We start from the raw sequence: 18,244 nt of genomic DNA on the forward strand, positions 1-18,244 counted from the left end.
TTTCAAAAACGCATACAACACCACCACTTTAAATGAGAGGAAAGAAGGGAAAATAAGAGTAGCCCATTTTCCCCCAACATCGAACACCCCCTAACATCGGACACCCCCTAACATCGGACACCCCCTAACATCGGACACTCTCTAGCGGTTGGAGGATTAAAATCCCCTCGAGCTCAACATTCAAACGGCCTGGAAAATAACAGTGCGTTTTGCGACTAAAGACACCCTTCTAGCTGACCACCGATTTCCATTGCAGTTTATGCAAGTTAGGTTTTGAGAGTTTTCAACAACAACAACAAAAAGTCACATTGTGGGACACGCTGTATATTGTCAAATTCGACTGCGCGACAGACCACACATTTAATATCAAACTTTTACCTACATTATTCATGCTCATGTATATGTGAATATTAAACCGTTATCTACTTTCTCAAAACATAAGATGAATGTGTAAAACACTGAAGAAAAGACGTTGGTGAAGAACCATTAAGAGTCTACAGGAGGGCGCCCAGGGCTGCGCAAATGGAAAGTTGACAGGCAAGCCATTGGTTTTTTACTGGAAGGCTAGCCAACTAGTCAACTATCTAGTAAACACTTCGGATACGAGGTTGTCGTCTCTTTTTTAAAACAAAATTTAAAACAGACAGATCTTGTAATTTAACAAAATAGTACGGTGGTCAATAACTGGGGACTGCATGCAGATAATACGGAATGTATTCTTTTTTTTTAGCTAATTGCTAACCTTTTAGATAACATTTTTACTAGACTAATGATCACAAAACATTAAATGGCTTGATCACAAGACACCTTCAACTGTGTTAATAGATTTCTTAAACTCTGTTGAATATGCCAATAACACGAGGTACTACGCTAGAGAGGTGAGGAGGAGAGGAAAGAGGGAGAGGTAGTGTACCTGGTTGATCTCATTGGTCAGTTGGGATAGGATGGTGACGCCTATGATGCAGTGTTCTACACTGTCCTGCTGACAGACAGACAGATACAGGCAGATTCGATCAGCTCACTTCCTGTTTCAAGAAAACACATTCTATTGGCTTAAAACACATTCTATTGGCGACACACGGTTGTACCTGTAGGAAGCGTGTGACGTCCGCGATGACGTTTCTGAAGACATAGTCGTCTTTCTGACAGTCGAACCAGCCAAGCTTGGTGATCCTGGAGGAGACAAACACGGAGAGAATTACTCACATGGAGGCGAGACGGATGAGGAGGAGGAGAGAGGACAGCGAAGAGACGTTTACCTGGAGTACAGCTGGATCAGAGCCTGGGTAACAAACTCGGCCAACTTCGGCCGCGTCGCCAGATAGTTTAGCACATAGTTCCCTGCACACACACACAGATATGAGCCTTACGGACTGACTTGTGGAGCATGAATATAGACTGGTGGGGTGTGTGTGACTGAGTCTTACGGATGTCAATGCGATGCTCCAAAGGAAGAGGGTTGCTTGTACGCGATACCAGTTTAGACAGACAGGTAGCTGCAAGGAGTTGAGAGTAGGAAGACTGGAGAGAGAGAGAGAGAGAGAGGGAATATGGGGATACAGGCATAGACAGGAGACACCGCAACATCAGCTGAGCTTTTTTTGATCAAGTAATAATGTAATATCAACAGTTTATTGATATAGCGTCAGTGTGTGTGTATACTACTCACGCTGCCTCTCTCCAGTAGTAGCTGACACTTGCTGAGACAGTCGGGGCTGTTAGTGAACTCCACCAGGGCTTTCTCTGCCTGCAGCCTCACCCCCGTCTCTGTTGTCTCGTACAGCTGCTTACATAGGATCTCTAACTGGGCTAGGCTCTACACATACACGAGAGAGAGAGAGAGAGAGACATGAAGTGAGTAGAGCACTAAAAGCGTTCCGTGTCAACCGCCAGGAGACGGGTGTATAGGTGTATTGGGCTGTGTTCAGTACGGCACAACGATGTAGACCTTTTAGACAGAAATAAGACAAGACCACAGCCCATTTTACACAACAGACATGCCTCGCTCTCATTTCTACAACGAGGAGAAAGTTAACCAAAATAAACATTCAGCAGCACCCTATTGAACGCGCCCCTCGTTAGATAGAAACACAGGGGCGAGACAGACAGAGAGACGGGTGCAGTAGTGGTTAAAGGGGCTGGATGGGACTAGTCACCAGATAGTGTGTTGTACTGGGGTAATGGTTAGTTAACTTACCAACTAAACCCATCCACCTAACTGACACTAAATCCACCAGTAACACTGCTGCCGACTATTCACCTCAGCTCCCGTCAGTAACACCATTGTTGTAAAGAACTATTTACCTAATCACACACCTCCCAGCTAGCCTGACCGACACCATATTGTTTCAAGGACTAGTCAGCAGAATCCCAAAGATAGTGTGACGCTAGCTGCTGATATAGTACAGTATGTACTAGTATAGATAGGGTGGGAGCCACATGGCTGGTGAGAAGAGGACTGCCACGCATAGATAAGAGCTCAATACCCCCAACACTACTGCTGACACACACACTAATATGGCTCCTATGAATACACAGTCCTGATGCTGTGTAGTCCATAGCTGGCTAAGGATGTGGGCTACCTAGAGCATGTCATACCAGGTTCCTGAGAACAGTCTCAAGATCTAATGGTTTGAGCAGGCCAAAATAGAATGTGCGTGTCTAGAGCGTGCAGTGTGTGTCGTGCATGATGACTTCGCAATAAGGGACTGTTACATCACACGGTCAGGCATCCTGACCAGAAAGCGCATCTCTCAGTGCAAATGCACCTGCAGTAATTATTGATAAGCTATCTATCCGGGTCTCTCACGAGCCCGCTAAGCTAAAGTTACCTAAATACTGACACTGCGGATCTCTAATATTGTGCATTTCTATGCACAGAATTAACATGGGAGGGGTGAAGACAATTTAATCAACACATAGGTGTTGCTACATAGCTACATGTCCGACTTAGCTATCAACAAAATGATTAGCCAGATACTGTTGCATCAGCAGTGTAGCTGGCTAAGTTAAGTAGTCACCGACAGCTTGAGGTTACTACAAACACAAAAAGGAGCTATGGACAGCATGAGGCAGATATACACAAAGACTTTGTCATTTCAAGCACAGTAAATGTGCTTTACAGCATTAAACACTGACTCCATTGTGGGTCAAATTGTGAAAAATACTTCACTAATTGGAAGCCTATGGTAAAAATTACTTGAACATAATGTATTTATTTTCAGTAATAGCTTATGCCTACTGTAGATTAAAATGATCTGTTCCAGGCAACAATCTCATGCTGTCGGGTGAGACATGAAGCTCAGACTATTTTAGTAAAGTGGGTGTGAAGTGGAATAACATTTTCAGCAGCTGCTGGATTGACTTGCTTATAAGTATCTTTATTGCTAGCCAACTTTGAATTACTGCATGTTTTCTAAATTGCTCTGCAAAATATTGACGTACAACCTAGGAAAACGTCACACAAAAATAAAATGTTGTGATGATGATAGGCCTCGCTGTACAACAGCTTCTGAATGCCATAGAGAACACACTTGAGGTCAGATACATAACCGTTTGCAGACCAGGAGTGTCTGTATAGCCTCTCCCCACTAACCATTTGTTTCATTTAAACATTGTTCCAGAATGTTACAGTATTAGCTAAACCTGTTCACTTTACCAGTAGTGCGCAAACATTCGGTGGCACAGAAAGAAGAAGAAAAAGGTTGTGAGTCTGGTAAAAAATAAATCAGTGGTATTGTGTAGGCCAGGGCTTCCAACCCTGTTCCTGGAGAGCTACCGTCCAGTAGGTTTTCATTACAGCCCTAATCTATGTAGGCCAGGGCTTCCAACCCTGTTCCTGGAGAGCTACCGTCCAGTAGGTTTTCATTACAGCCCTAATCTAGCGCACCTGACAGGGTTCGCTTAGGAAAATTTGGCGCTGGACAAAGTGACCGGCAAGATTTCAATTTACTGGACATTTGAGAAACTTACCAGACATCCATATGCATTGGGTGCGTAATGCCTTAGGGCGTCCACACACAGTGCTCAAAATCACATTCAGATTATTGCAATTCATCTGAATAGAAATTAGCCTGTAAAGTTTTTATAAAGTATGCCAACATGATGTGCTTTTCAATAAAACCTAACATTGTCTGTTGCGTCTTCATCCCTGCTATAAATCATAAACTAATATAATTTAAAACACTTAGCCTTGAATAACAAGTTGCCTACACAGTAATAAAACAATGTCAAAATATATCTGTAAAATATTATTTCCAAACGACCTGTCCTATCGGCTATTTGTATGAACATTTTAATTAATAAATAACAAAACACGTTTTCAAATACAATATTGGCCTCTCCAATTTAATTTAGCTTAGGCATGAACATTTTAATTAGGCCTAATAACTAACAAAAACATGGCTCTCTAGTAACACCTGGGCCGGCCCGCCCCACTCCCGCTGCGATTCAGCACCACAGCAGTGGAAGGAGGCCACTCCAGACTGTCACAAAATTAAAAAATTATAAAACTGATGTTGGACAAACAAATTCGATATGTAAATAAACATAATTTGTTAAGACTGGTTCATTGAAAGAAAGCTTATTTTACAATGCTCATGTGAAACAAAGACAGAGCCATGTATTTATGAAAGCACTTGTTTCCAAAGCTCAAATTATACCTCTTTTTACACTTCTACTGGGTGATGTTAAATTTATTGTAATTTAAACCATCGTGGGGTCTTGACTCGTGTCATGTGTGATATAAATGGCTTACTGATAACTCTGTTTCCTACTAAAGGCAGTTGGCTGCCTAGTGACTTCAAAACGAACTCACCGATGTGAATAGTTGGCAACGATGTTTCGTTTACAAGTTGCGCTACTGAATAAGCGCAACTAAAAATGAACCAATTGCGCATGATACACATCATCACTCTACTCAAGCCATTCCAAATCTTTATACTATACATGACACAGGGGCAGCATATGCAGAACAGCTAGGACCAGGCCTGACCAACACAATCATTTGCCTCTAATTTACTTGCGTTTGCGGCGGGCCTTGGCCTGCTCAAAGGTAGTCGCTGCTGTTGGGAAGCTTGCAGCCTTGTTACTAAGTCCTCAAGAAGGCGTGATCTTGACTCTGTCTCTGGTGTTTACTCTGTTTTGGAGAAAGAATCCCCTCTCAGCAGGTACACTGGAAACAGGGATAATCAACTAAATCTTTGCCAATTTTGGAGCACAACTGGTATTTCCATCTCCCAGACAATTCGGCAGGAAATTTTATATACCAACTTTTCATTTAATAAAAAAAATAAAAAATAGGTCAAAAGCAGGCATTTCCCAGCTAACAGAAATCCTGGCATCTGATTTGAATAATTAGCTGGTTGATCAGCTGCATCAAGTTAGTTACAACTGGGGTTGGATAGAAAAAAAACTACAGGAGAATAGCTCTCCAGGAACAAGGTTGGAGAGCCTTGGTGTAGGCTATAGCAATGTTTTATCTAGCCGTCTTATTTTAATTTGTTCAATGCCTCAATTGATTTCATAAACTATATTGGATATATGCTGTAGGTTCAAATCAACCCAAGATGAACACTGAAGATGGAACTCAACCTGTTCTCAACCACTCTCAACCATTCTTCCAAGAGCTCACAGAGTTTGAATGAAGACCTCTGGTGAGGTACATGTACACACACAACTTGACATGTCCCTTGTCATCGGTCTTTTAACCCACAGTGCTGTCATTCAATTGATTTATTTTTCTATGCTTGTCCTAGGGGTGAGAAGAGCTGACAAATCCAAACTGAGGATGATTGTTCCGGAGCCCCATTAGGAACACCTGACACTTTGCAGACTTCTCGCTTCTGTCCAAATGGTCCCGTTGTGGGTTTCACTGCCTCTGCCCCTTACCCCAAATAAGAGTTGCCTCTGATAGATCTAGGATTGTACCCAATCCCAATTGTAACTCTGTCTCTCCCTCCACAGCACACCCCAAATATAATTTTTAAATTAGTGTGGTAATGATGCTCCTATTTGGTTAAATGTGTTAACTGCTGTTACTTCTTTTGCCAATTCTGTTAATTTGCTGTTACCAATTTGAATAAATGCATGTACAAATGTATTGTTTGTCTTACATTTAGATTAAGACACCAGATTTGCCAGCTTAATACTGTCATTTTAATTTACAGCAAAGATGTAATACATTTCATAGTACTATTTTTTTACTGTAAAATATTACAGCATCTCTAAATGCACAGCAGGGTTGAGAAGAAAAAAAGGTTTTATTTAACTAGACAAATCAGCTAAGAACAAATTCTTATTTACAATGACGGCCTAGGAACAGTGGGTTAACTGCCTTCTTCAGGGGCAGAACGACAGATGTGTACCTTGTCAGCTCGGGGATTCGATCCAGCAACCTTTCGGGCAACTGGCCCAACGCTCTAACCACCAGGCTACCTATTAAGCTGGCAACTCCGGTGCCAGTATAATGCTGTACATTTACAGGTAAACATTTTTCAATGTAGTTTTATGTATTCATTGCTTGAGGTGACAGCTGTAAGTGCTACCGAATGTCAATGGTACAAGGTGCCCACATGACAGCTCGACATAGCTAGCTTGTAGCTGGAATGCTAGCTATGTAGAATTGGCTGGAAAGCTGGCTAACGTTAACGTTAGTTGATTTGCTAATGCTATGCTAGCTAACTATGCATGTCAGTTTCGCAATGGAACATTGTTCTGGTTGCATAATGTGCACGGTGTGGTTTAAGTAGCCAAATAACAACGATGCACGAGCTGTCGAGCTAGCGACATTGCTGCTCACAGCGTGTAAAAACGCAATGATATTTCGAAAGGGGTAGCGCGGGAGAAATGTATTGTGCTGCTTGTAAGCTAGCAACAGCCAACTCCTTCGCTAACCAATAGCACAACATTGAGGTCTGACCAAGCAAGCCAATCACAATCCAACAATTACATTTGCACATTAGATACATTTTAGTTCAGAGCGGCGAATGCGGTCTTGAGTTGCTAACCAATTAGTGCTAGCTAACAACTTAGCTAGCGTTACTGTAGCAAGTTAGCCCCCCTCCATCTTCTCCTAGCTAGCAGATAGGCCTACCCATTGAACATATCTGTTGAAGGGTTTGTTTGGCGTTACTTCCTTAAATAGGCAAGATATAAGACACAGTAACTAGCCGGTACAAGCGATACAATCGCCCAGTTGAAACCGTCCTCTTTCATAAACAAACATGTGTTCTGTCCGCATCTCTAGGTAGTTAGCTAGCTAAACGGCGAAAGTTAACGTAACACGATGACAGGCCACAAGTCAACACTGCAGCCCGCATCCTATACATATATCCCACACAACCTGTATGGCGACTGCTTAATGGATGCATTCACTCTATATATCAAATAATGTATCGAAATATATATTACAGCTCATTCAAATAGTTATTGTGGATTTATATACTACAAAAACATAAAGCTGTGGTTACCTGCACATGATCCGCCATTTTGCTCCATTCATGCTCCTCTCTCACTCCCCCTAACAAAGTGCATGCGCGCAGATTTTCACATTCAGTAAGCATTTACGCTCGCGAGTCGCGCAATCCTTACGAAAGTTGCCCGGTGCAACTTTACAGAATTTTAAAATCCGTAAAATAAAATACCGCTCACATAAAGCAAACCCCGCTCTTTGTTTACCTGGCTCTTAAAGGGAAACTGCTTAATTGCGTTATTTTTTGTTCTGAAATTAGTTTAATCAAACACTATATAAAGGTTTATGAGTGTGGCACTGCTTGCTAAACAGTAGTTAAATACGGTTAAATATGTGGTCTTCCTGTCCTATGTGTCTGCTTTGGGGATTGGGGACATACATGTTGTAAACCTTTGCTTTCTTTAATAATGCTTTGTTTCACAGTCTAGATGAGCCAACAGAAGTCTTCAGGTCTCATGTGGTCACACATCATGGAAGGCTGGTTTCAAACTACTTTTACACTACACCACATTTTGACCTAATTATTCTTGCAGATATCCAGCTGAGTTACAGGCCCAATGTGACTGACAGGATTTGAACTTGGGTCTCCAGGTTCCAAAAAAAAGCACATAACCCCCTAAACCAAAACCTGTGCATTCGCTTAGTGAACCATTGGGGAGCCAAAACAAGTCCTCAGGTCTCAGCTAACGTTACTCAAGTCGATCACCTCTGTTACACGTTTACATGATCACAGATGGACCAGTAGGCCTAAAAGACGATTCTCAGTGAGGTCATGCCAGGGCCATTCTCATGAATATGGATTTCTAGGACAGTTCCATGTTTTACCACCAGATGACACCCCCCTCTAACAGTCTATGGTTGAATCGTTTGGTTGAAAAAACATAATAAAAAGTGCCTGCTTTATGACTACAGGATAATATATTGTAAATGTCATCATGTCTCAATGGGAAGGTCTGCTGGTGAGATGAGAGGTATACCCTGGTGTTGTCCAGTCACAGTCTGACCTAACCTGTCTGCAGCAGGAGACTGGTTGGGGAGGGAGAAAGATCAAATCATATTTGTCACATGCACAGAATACAATAGGTGTAGACCTTACTGTGAAATGCTTACTTTACAACCCCTTAAACAATAATGCAGTTCAAGAAATAGAGTAGATTAATAGTAATATTTAGAGGCCTGTTTGGTTGAGTGCTGCAGAGATGGTTGTCCTTCTGGAAGGTTCTCCCATCTCCACAGTAGAACTCTAGCGCTCTGTCAGTGACCATCGGGTTCTTGGTCATCTTGTTGACCAAGGCCCTTCTCCCCGATTGCTCATTTCGCCTGGGCAGACAGCTCTAGGAAGAGTATTGGTGGTTCCAAACTTTTTCAATTTAAGAATGGCCACTGTGTTCTAGGGGAACTTCAATGCTGCAGAAATGCTTTGGTACCCTTCCCCAAATCTGTGCCTCGACACAATCCTGCCTCGGAGCTCTACAGACAATTCCTTTGACCTCATGGCTTGGTTTTTGCTCTGATAACTGTGGGCCTTATATAGTGTTGTGAAAATACTTAAACAGGGGCACTCAATGTCAATATTAAATTGCAGGGAAGATTTGCACAAACACAGAAATTGGTTTATAGAAAAGCACAAACAGAGCACAGAAATGTGTTATCAGAAAAGCACAAACATAAAAATGGCCATCGCATTCCATCCTCTTATCACTTGTGTGAAAATAATCATACCATTTCAATGTAAGCATTTAGATTTTAGCTTGTATATCATATTTCTATTTCAGTAAGGGAAATCATCACAGAAACCCAAACACTTCATCATTTCAAACCCTTCATTCTTGGTTGTACAATCCAATTAGTATGCTAATATTATTATCATAATAAAGGTTATACTTCTATTACCGGGAGTGAATTGATCAAAATACACACACACACACACACACACAGCATGTTAAATATCACAATTCGGACAAACTAAGAAAAAAAAACACGCTGCAGCCCATTTTGCAACTTAGGATCCCCAACTTCCAAACAGGAATTCCAACCAAGTTGCAGGCATCCAGTCTGGTTGTGGGGATTTTTTTTTTTGCATTGACAATTTTCTCTACGTCTCTAGATATCTTCCGAATTTGGTCTAGGGCACATGCATATTGACTTTCACAGGGAAGAGAGAGAACACATGTTATAACAGTTCCACACCAACATTGATAAGAATGAGATTGGGGCAAGGTTAGCCCAAGCTAAAATCTAGTGTCTCTCCTCACATTTTAGGGGCATAGCTCTGTCTCAAGAAGCCTCGCATTTCCAAATCATAATTATAACTATTGATAAATTATCCCCCCCAAATTTAGAATGACAGTCCTTAGTGCTTCACATTGGTTCTATCACTTTAATTTAAGACCCTCAACTTAGCACACACCGACACATCGATACTGGCAGAATATACATTTACATTGACATACAGTATATTAAAAAATGTCCTATACCGGAGCTTGAGTAAATTACATTACTAAGCTGCTCCCGATTGTACTACGTCAGGACATGGAAATCGATTCTATTGTAGTCCATGCAGAATGCAGGTGGCGAATCGCATCTCTGCATGTCTGGCAGACATATCAGTGTGGATGACGGATCACCACCTCAAGCTGAACCTCGGCAAGACGGAGCTGCTCTTCCTCCCGGGGAAGGACTGCCCGTTCCATGATCTCGCCATCACGGTTGACAACTCCATTGTGTCCTCCTCCCAGAGCGCTAAGAACCTTGGCGTGATCCTGGACAACACCCTGTCGTTCTCAACTAACATCAAGGCGGTGGCCCGTTCTTGTAGGTTCATGCTCTACAACATCCGCAGAGTACGACCCTGCCTCACACAGGAAGCAGCGCAGGTCCTAATCCAGGCACTTGTCATCTCCCGTCTGGATTACTGCAACTCGCTGTTGGCTGGGCTCCTGCCTGTGCCATTAAACCCCTACAACTCATCCAGAACGCCGCAGCCCGTCTGGTGTTCAACCTTCCCAAGTTCTCTCACGTCACCCCGCTCCTCCGCTCTCTCCACTGGCTTCCAGTTGAAGCTCGCATCCGCTACAAGACCATGGTGCTTGCCTCACGGAGCTGTGAGGGGAACGGCACCTCAGTACCTCCAGGCTCTGATCAGGCCCTACACCCAAACAAGGGCACTGCGTTCATCCACCTCTGGCCTGCTCGCCTCCCTACCACTGAGGAAGTACAGTTCCCGCGCAGCCCAGTCAAAACTGTTCGCTGCTCTGGCCCCCCAATGGTGGAACAAACTCCCTCACGACGCCAGGACAGCGGAGTCAATCACCACCTTCCGGAGACACCTGAAACCCCACCTCTTTCAGGAATACCTAGGATAGGATAAAGTAATCCTTCTCACCCCCCCTTAAAAGATTTAGATGCACTATTGTAAAGTGGCTGTTCCACTGGATGTCTTAAGGTGAACGCACCAATTTGTAAGTCGCTCTGGATAAGAGCGTCTGCTAAATGACTTAAATGTAAATGTAAATGTAGTTTGTGTGAGTTTTAATAACATTATGAAGGCAGCTCTGAACAGTTGAAACTGGATTTTAAAGAGCTGATTGACTCTCTGCTAGACACTAACAAAAGACCCATCATATCTGGCCCTGTGCCCTCTCTGAATCGTGGCATTGAACGCTTTAGCAGGATTATTTCTCTTCACAACTGGCTTCGTGATTATTGCAGCTCAATGATTGTAACTTTTGTTGATCATTTGGATACCTTTTGGTAACAAAACACGTTTTTTAAGGAGGATGGGATCCACCCAAATCATTTGGGTTCCTGGATCCTTTCACAGCATTATAAGGCTACGTTAAGACAATGACTTATCAATGACCCAAAGCCCAGCTCAGCTAATCCCTACCATTGTGACGCAGAGTTGTCATAATGCTTCAGCCAATGTACATTACACCAGGGGCATTGGTAGACACAATGTAAGTAAACTAATTTATGTCACTCTAACTGCCCTGAATGCCTCTGTTGATCCTACAGCTATTGTATGTAGTAATCATGTGCCTATGAATCAGATTTATACTGTTAGCACTGAGGCGGTGTGCCCTAGGAGGAAGTCCACTGTGTGCAGTTCACCCTGCACTAACATAAATAACATGAGCATATCTACTTCTGCTAAGCTTCCCAGTAAAGCAATGAAAACAAGTAAGCATCCTGGAAGAAAAGTGCTCAAAATAGCTCACGTTAACATATGTAGCTGAAGAAACAAGGTCCCTGAAAACAATAATTTGCTAGTAACAGATGGCATTCATATTCTGAATATCTCTGAAACTCACTTAGATAATACCTTTGATGATACAGTGGTAGGAATACAAGGTCAAATTACTGAAGATAATAGCGGACGATATTGCCACATTTTCAATTGAATCCTACTAGAAAGTGTGTGCCCCCAGGCTTGGAGGGAAGTAAAAGTAATTCCGCTACCTAAGAACAGTAAAGCCCCCTTCACTGTCTCAAATAGCCGACCAATCAGCCTGTTACCAACCCTTAGTTACCTTTTGGAAAAAATTGTGTTTGACCAGATTCAATGCTATTTTACAGTAAACAAATTGACAACTGACTTTCAGCATGTTTATAGGGAAGGATATTCAACAAGCACAGCACTTACACAAATTACTGATGATTGGCTGAAAGAAATTGATGATAAAAATACGGTCGGGGCTGTTTTGTTTGACTTCAGTGCGGCTTTTGACATTGTCGATCTAAGACTGCTGGTGGAAAAATGTACAGTACCAGTCAAAGGTTTGGACACACCTACTCATTCAAGGGTTTTTCTTAATTTTTTACTATTTTCTACATTGTAGAATAACAGTGGAGACATCAAAACTGTGAAATAACACATACGGAATCATGTAGTAACCAACATTTAAAAAAAAAAATGTATATTTTATATTTGAGATTCTTCAAAGTAGCCACCCTTTGCTTTGATGACAGCTTTACACACTCTTGGTATTCTCTCAACCACCCCCTTCCTATTGGCACTCATCCTTCTGGCATTTCTACATTTTCTTCTTCAGATAGTGTTTCAGTTCGTCCTAGAGTGTTGGAGGCTATTTTGTAAATGACATCGCCGAAGTCAAGGATCGGTAGGATAGTCAGTTTTACTAGGGTATGTTTGGCAGCGTGAGTGAAGAAAGCTTTGTTGCGAAATAGGAAGCCAATTCTAGATTTAATTTTGGATTGGAGATGCTTAATATGAGTCTGGAAGGAGAGTTTACAATCTAGCCAGACACCTAGGTATTTGTAGATGTTCACATATTCTAAGTCAGAACCGCTCAGACTAGTGGGTGTGGGCAGCGATCGGTTGAAAAGCGTGCATTTCGTTTTACTAGCATTTAAGAGCAGTTGGAGGCCACGGAAGGAATGTTGTATGGCATTGAAGCTTGTTTGGAGGTTTGTTAACACAGTGTCCAAAGAAGGGCCAGATGTATACAGAATGGTGTTGTCTGCATAGAGGTGGATCAAGAAATCACCCGCAGCAAGAGAAACATTGTTGATCGTCCATCATACCGACACAATGTCTGTGCTCACTTGGGCATGGTTACTGACTGAGAAAAGGTTTATATAAAACAATTATTTCATTAAAATAATAAAATCACATTGCTATCTTCACAAAAGTACTCTCATACTTAATCATATATTTTATACTACATTTAGATGTAAACTTGATAAATAGAACATGTCCACTTTCAGAGTTACTCTTATTTCATTATACCATCCTTAATGACATCACAAAATAATAATATGACATGATTATTCTTTAGACCCCCACTAATCATTCCAAACATTTGGATGTCAGGAATAATGTTCTAACGTTTACTTTTTTTAGAAAACGTTTTTGGCAACAAGAGTCTCTCTGTAGCAAAGGAGATTTCAGTCTTCCAATACTAGAGACCAAAAGGAGTCCTTTTCTGCAAACTGTTTATGACCGGTTGTTAAGAGTCATAAAACCGTCCCAACTCCCCCCTCTCCACTCCTGTGGGAGATGGGGAGGGGGAGGTCTGGCTATCTGTCAGCCATTTGCCAAGCTGATCTGGCACCTTTGATCCTCACCAAGGAGAGCAAGTCATGACAATGTTACTCTATATATTTATTTCAAATTTATGTTGGATACTCATTTTCTGCTTCACACTTATTAAATGTCCAATATTTTAGTAACATGTATTGCTGGGCTGTAACATGTAATGCTTTGGAGGGATCAATATGTATTACTGGGCTGGCACTGTCTATCAGTCCCCCATAGATGGCATGCTCTGCCCATAATAAGCCTCTACCAAGCACGTAAAACAGTTGAGTAGGTGAATACAGAAAACCATTGGTTCTATTTAACAGGGAATGGGGTTTATTTCAAAATGTATTACCAGGGTGGAAGAAATCTCTAATTGTTTATAGTTTTATTGGGTAGGGGTAAGTCAAGTCCCGTACAATGCGTTAACCTTATTTTTCTCAAATGATCCACTCTGAACATTCCTCAGAATACTTTTACACCGCTTATTATTATACTTTTTCTATTGTTACTTCATCAGATCTCTAGTAACCGATTATACTCACTATTATGTTCCTTTATCTCAAGTAACCCATTATACATTTGTGTTACATCACAAATTTCTCCTCTACACCAGTGTTCTATTCATACAGGAGTTTAAATCTTCGCTCTAGTGTTCTATTTAACAGCATATTCAGAAATAGTACTTATATTCTTTCATATCTTAACATTCACTTTTCCCATTATAACTTCTATACTTAGGTATTCACATCCACACCACTCATATAAAACAACACCCCGTGCTCAATAACACCACATGCTATTATTAGTAGTCTCAGACTACGATGGGCAGTGGTGGACGGAACCCCTAGATAACGTTATAGATTTTTTTTAAACTCAGCCACACAGAACTGGAAAACTCAGCTCACACTTCACTCCACATTCACACTGGAGGTAGTCTCCTGACAGCTCTCTTAACACGTCCTTTCCACACTGACACAACCATACACAACTTTCACATCCACATTCACTTAGTACTATTCCTAAACAGACTCAGCAATCTCCCTTATTACCTCATGTGTATCTTCAACAATTCTTTGTCCTTACTTCCTATGCACCATATGTATCTTCACTATACATATAGAATAGCACGTAGTACACATTATGCTATTCTCTACCAGTGGCAGCAGACCACGTAGACACTTATAAATGCCTACAGACAGCTGTCAACAGGGCATGGTATCGTTACTTTCCCTCGCTCCAGTCTTCTCTCTAAGACTAGTCTTCTTCTGTCATATGTATCTTCAACGGTTCCTCTATAGTCTCTACAGTATCCATGGTCCCTGGGCATCCATAGTCCCTATAGCGTCACAGTCCCTATAGCATCCATAGTATCTATGGTCCTGACAGCATCATAGTCCCTCAGCAGCCATAGTATCAATAGTTTATATAGTAATAAATGCTATGGTCTCTATAGACATTATAGTCTTGCCTCTTCCCATACATATAGAATAACACTTTGTGCTATTACTTAAGACTAGTGGTACCCTCCTTCTACATCTTTATGTTTGGTTTTATTGGTTCTATCATATTTGTATTTGACATTTTTTATACAAATTAATTTAAATTGACTGAAATCAGTTGTCGTCCCTCAATTGTTTTGCGGATGATGTGTCTCCTCCTGGGAAGCTCACAGTAAGGGTCTGGCCTGGGCTGGTCTGGTCATCTTTTGGTAAGATGGGAATTTCCCTCACGCTTCTTAAAGCGGTTTTCTTCACAGACCCACACTGGAAAGCTCCGCAAGCAGAATCAGTCATCCTGTTCGTTGGAGCCAAATCGTCGAGGAAATTGTTACACAGGGACACTCTGTCAATATTATTTTTAATTATTATTATTATTTATTTTTTTGCTATATTTTTTATTTGATCTTTATTTTGTGTTTACATATTTTTCTCCCCAAATTTGTGGTATCCAATTGGTAGTTACAGTCCTGTCTCATCGCTGCAACTCCCATACGGACTCGGGAGAGGCAAAGGTTGAGAGCAGTGCGTCCCCCAAAACACAACCCAACCAAACCGCACTGCTTCTTGACACAATGCCCACTTGACCAGGAAGCCAGCAGCACCAATGTGTCGGAGGATACACTGTACGCCTGGCGACCGTGTCAACATGCACTGCGCTTGGCCTGCCACAGGAGTTGCTAGTGCGCGATGGGACAAGGACATCCCTGCCAGCCAAACCCTCCCCTAAACTGGACGACGCTGGGCCATTTGTGCACCGCCCCATGGGTCTCTCGGTCTTGACAGAGTCTGGACTCAAACCCAGAATCTCTCGTGGCACAGCTAGCGCTGTGATGCAGTGCCATAGACCACTGCGCCACTCGGAAGGCCCCGAAGTCAATATTAAATTAATCATTGTTCACTGTCAGCGCGCTGGAGAGGTTCCAACAAACTTGATGCACCATAGTGAACATCTGTCAGGAGCCCTAACAGGGCAGTCCCGTTAGTTCCCTTATATACTGACAAGTTATATTTGCATGATTTAGCTTATTCATCATTCAAAATTAATGTTTGCTTCAGTCATGTGATGACCAATACTGGGTCATGCACATGACAGACCAATACCTCACAACGCTTCTTCTCTCTAAGCTGAGACCTGGAAAACTGAGATATCCCTTTCTCTAAACAAGGTTCTGGGCGTACTGCCAAATTGCAGATACTGATAGTGAGGATTCGTTCAATCAGTCACTTGCATGAACACAGAAATTGGTTTATAGAAAAGCACAAACAGAACACAGAAATTGGTTATTAGAAAAGTACAAATGTAAAAATGCCCATCACAATAGACATGTGTGTGCCTTTCCAAATCATGTCCAATCAATTGAATTTACCACAGGTGGATTCCAATAAAGTTGTAGAAACATTGCAAGGATGATCAATGGAACCAGGATGCACCTGAGCTCAATTTCCTGTTTCATAGCAAAGGGTCTGAATACTTATATAAATAAGGTGTTTTCAGTTTTTCTGTTATCACTATATGGTATTGTGTGTAGATTGCTGAGGATTTTTATTTATTTAATCGATTTTAGAACAAGGCTGTAACGTAGCAACATTTTGAAAAAGTCAAGGGGTCTTACTTTCTGAAGGCACAGTATATGTACATATAAAATAGATGACGAGGAAATAATCTCTCTTTCTCACCATCCCTTTCTCGCTGTTGCCGTTAAGGGTTTGTTTATTCTCCAAACATCAACAAAACAGATTGTGGTGTGGTATGGTCATTTTAGCGACTAATGGCCTGGGTGGGGGTTATTTTAGGATTGACGGTCATACAGTATTGGTAATCCCCCATAATCCTTCAGTGCTCCCTCTGTCCACTGAGGAGAGAGAGGTTTTTAATACCCCTACAGGACCACTATCTATGTCTCTCCCCTTTTCTAAGGGATAGTTCGACATTTACTGGGATGGGGGGGCTGGTCCAAAATAGGGGAGGGCTGTCTAACTTTTTTTTGCTTTGGTGAGGGTAGTGCATTTTGTCCCTGATTAACATTCACCATTTTGCAGGTTTGACTATATAATGTCTTCCATATAGCCACATTTCCTAATTCGCTTGCATGCTCCTCCCCTATCAAGGTGTTTTGGTACTTCCCTTATCCACTGTGCTTTTCCACCAAATTCTTCAAAGTAGCCACCTTTTGCCTTGATGACAGCATTGCACACTCTTGGCATTCTCTCAACCAGCTTCATGAGGTAGTCGCCTGGAATGCATTTCAAATACCAGGTGTGCCTTCTTAAAAGTTAATTTGTGGAATTTCTTTCCTTCTTAATGCGTTTGAGCCAATCATTTGTGTTGTGACAAGGTGACAAGGTAGGGTTGGTATACAGAAGATAGCCTGTCTCCAATCTCTCTCAACTCTACAGTCGTAGCCTTGTCCCGCTGGTCCTGACCCCGCTCTCCCTCTGACACTCTCTCCCACTGTCACTTGTCCCCTTTTCCTCTCCCCTTGTCACCATTTCCCTATAGCCCCCCCCTCGCCCCCTGTCTGGCTGTAGCTAGTCCCCTGTGGTGATGCAACAGAAGCATGTCCTTGCCTCTCCTCTAACCTCAGTGAAATTATTTGCCTCTCTGTCCCCCCTCAACCTCTGTTATAGGATTTTAAGCCGCTATGAGACTTTTTTCAAATCTGGCTGCTGTTGTAAGTTGTTTAGCTGGTGGATGGCGGGTCAGCTCAGGGCAATACAGTACAGTACGATGAGGTGGAACAAGTCTGTATAGGAGAGTGCTTGCGTTATTCTCATCTGGGGTTATCGTCTTTGTTCCTCCATGCATGGCCTTCCTTCACTTAGAGTCTGTATAAGAACATTAGTCAGCAGCTTTGAGCTGTTCTTAGTGGCGCTAGAGGCCCCCTGAAGAAACACTTGGTGTGTGTGTTTTCGCTGAGGAGCTGCTGAGCGTAGGACGGTTGCGTTGTGAGTGGGCAACGCTGGGGATCTCTGGAACACTTTATCGTGTCTTTCCATATTATACACTCGATTCTAGGTGGTTCCATTTTTCTCATGAAATGTTTTTTTGCTTGCTTGAATGAATCCTAAAGAAGCAAAATAGTATGAATTAAGTAAGTATTACGTAATAACACATTTACAACATGTACATGTAGCAAAATAAATTCAAAGTAAATATTCTACTATACTCTGTTGTACTGTACTGTGTGTGCTCTCCCACCTTTGGTCGCTTCAGCAGTCTGTTTGGAA

The 18,244-nt window shown here is 42.0% G+C and overlaps 1 protein-coding gene across 5 annotated transcripts in view; it reads right to left on the reverse strand.

Moving 5' to 3' along the window:
- The window catches only part of LOC115126130 (exportin-7-like), a 31,247-nt gene extending 23,672 nt beyond the window's left edge, over positions 1–7,575 (reverse strand). For 3 of the 5 annotated variants that reach the window (XM_065017564.1, XM_065017562.1, XM_065017565.1), the window contains exons 1-6: positions 7,470–7,575; positions 1,670–1,816; positions 1,428–1,521; positions 1,260–1,341; positions 1,089–1,173; positions 914–982 (exon numbers count right to left, since the gene is read on the reverse strand). In XM_065017564.1, coding sequence (XP_064873636.1) covers positions 914–982; positions 1,089–1,173; positions 1,260–1,341; positions 1,428–1,521; positions 1,670–1,816; positions 7,470–7,562 — 570 coding nt within the window. In that variant the 5' untranslated portion in view covers positions 7,563–7,575. The remainder of the gene's footprint in view (positions 1–913; positions 983–1,088; positions 1,174–1,259; positions 1,342–1,427; positions 1,522–1,669; positions 1,817–7,469) is intronic. The other 2 variants (XM_065017566.1, XM_065017563.1) reach the window with 1 other exon arrangement.
- Between the last annotated feature and the right edge of the window lie 10,669 nt (positions 7,576–18,244).

The sequence above is a fragment of the Oncorhynchus nerka genome, linkage group LG4 (genome assembly GCF_034236695.1).
Source record: "Oncorhynchus nerka isolate Pitt River linkage group LG4, Oner_Uvic_2.0, whole genome shotgun sequence".
NCBI lineage: Eukaryota > Metazoa > Chordata > Actinopteri > Salmoniformes > Salmonidae > Oncorhynchus > Oncorhynchus nerka.